This window comes from Galeopterus variegatus, unplaced genomic scaffold, assembly GCF_000696425.1.
Source record: "Galeopterus variegatus unplaced genomic scaffold, G_variegatus-3.0.2 Scaffold855, whole genome shotgun sequence".
NCBI classification, from domain to species: domain Eukaryota; kingdom Metazoa; phylum Chordata; class Mammalia; order Dermoptera; family Cynocephalidae; genus Galeopterus; species Galeopterus variegatus.
The window spans coordinates 361,013-362,720 of record NW_007726966.1 but is presented as its reverse complement, the minus strand read 5'-3'; the positions used below and the strand labels follow the sequence as shown (position 1 = coordinate 362,720).

The 1,708-nt window shown below is 51.2% G+C and overlaps 1 protein-coding gene across 2 annotated transcripts in view; it reads left to right on the top strand.

Moving 5' to 3' along the window:
* The window catches only part of FBLN2 (fibulin 2), a 68,026-nt gene that overhangs the window by 37,656 nt on the left and 28,662 nt on the right, over positions 1 to 1,708 (top strand). For both annotated transcript variants that reach the window (XM_008572967.1, XM_008572966.1), the window contains exon 4: positions 1,028 to 1,208. In XM_008572967.1, the coding sequence (XP_008571189.1) occupies positions 1,028 to 1,208 (181 nt within the window). The remainder of the gene's footprint in view (positions 1 to 1,027; positions 1,209 to 1,708) is intronic.

Genomic DNA, 1,708 nt, shown 5'->3' with positions numbered 1-1,708 from the left:
GCTGAAGGCACTGTTGGGGCCAGATGATCTAGTATGGCCTCAGCTGGGATGTCTCACCTCTGCTCTATGCAGTCTCTCAATCCCCAGCAGGCTCATGTGGGCTTGTTCAGTTAGTGACTGAGCAGGGTTCCAAGAAAGAGTATAGAAGCTGGCAAGTTTTGAGGCCTAGGCTCAAAACTGGCACACTGTCACTTCTATCTTATCCTATTGGCCAGAGCAAATCATAGACACAACTAAGAGTTTGGGAAATGCACTTGCTGTCTTGTCTTGAGGAGCTGCAGGTCACATTGCAAATGTTGAACAGAGGGAAGAGTGAACAATTGGGACTATTACTGTAATCAGTCTGCCACAGTAGTTGAAAAAAATTAAGCCAAGTTCATTTTTAGAGGTAGACAATCTGGAACAGGGGTATATCTCACAACATCTTTAGGGACCCAGGTTATGTTTCACCACTCTATCATCTTTAACTTGTAGCCTCCATCTTCAAGGTCACTTCATGGCCTCAGATGGCTGCGAGAGCTCCAGACATCACATATGTGTTCCATAAAAGAGGAAGGGGAGAGCAAAAAAAGATGTACTTCCAAGTAGAGTCAGGCTCAGTTAAAAGCTCTCCCGAAAGCTCTACGTAGTGAATCTCTTTCCAACTGCCATGGCCTGTGGGAAATGTCTTTTAGCTGAACTGAATAGAATTGGAGTCCGCTAGTAAAGGTGGGAGGATAATGGGTGTGGCTATGGGTTAATTTATAGTTCCAGAAAAGGACATTTATTACTTACTTCAAAAACCTTGCATTAGCCCTACTCTGTGCCAAACCTGGGAAAGGGAGGCAGATGACCGCTCTGCACTGGGTGAACACACAGGGTGGAATAGACAAGATAATGGTCAGTTGACCCCCATTTGTCAGACCCTCCCAGAGCCTGGCCTCAGGCTGTGCCCTGGGGACCCTGTGTGAGTCACACCAGCCATGCGGAAGGCAGACGCGCTCTGAGGGTCCAGAGTGTGGGTGCTGAGAGCCGTATCTTCCTCTAGCAATGCTGCGACTGCTGTGGCCTGGGACTTCGCGTGCGGGCTGAGGGCCAGTCGTGTGAGTCCAACCCCAACCTGGGCTACCCCTGCAACCACATCATGCTCTCTTGCTGTGAGGGTGAAGACCCCCTCATCGTGCCTGAGGTCCGCAAGCCTCCGGAGCCCGTGGCCACACTGCAGAGAGGTGGGTGCTGCCCCTCCTTGGCTGGGACATCGGGGTCAGTTGGGTGAGGAGGAGAACTGTTGGGGCTCCTGGTCAAGGCCGGGTGCCTCTGGCCTTCTGTGGGGACCCTGGGCCCACTGTCTTCTGTGGCTTGAGGCACAAGCTCTGGTCTTGACAGAGTTCTGTGGCCTCTGACTGTGGGCTCTTTCCCGTTATTTCCAAGATGGTAATCTCATTCAGTTTTCTGTGTACTGTCCACTCTACCTAACCATCAACGATGACCCATCACCCCTCCATTGTCCGCTCACCACCCTCCCATCTCTTTGTCCATCTACACATCCATGCATCTTCCTCCCCTTCCACTCAGTAATCCACTCTTTTATCCATCCGTCTATCTCACCTGTTCCTTACCCTTCCTCTCAATCTCATGTCCATCTCTCCACACATTCGTCCATCCACTCCCTCACTCATCCCCAAACCCGTCTCTCTACCTGCCCATCCACCCATTCAGTCATCCATCC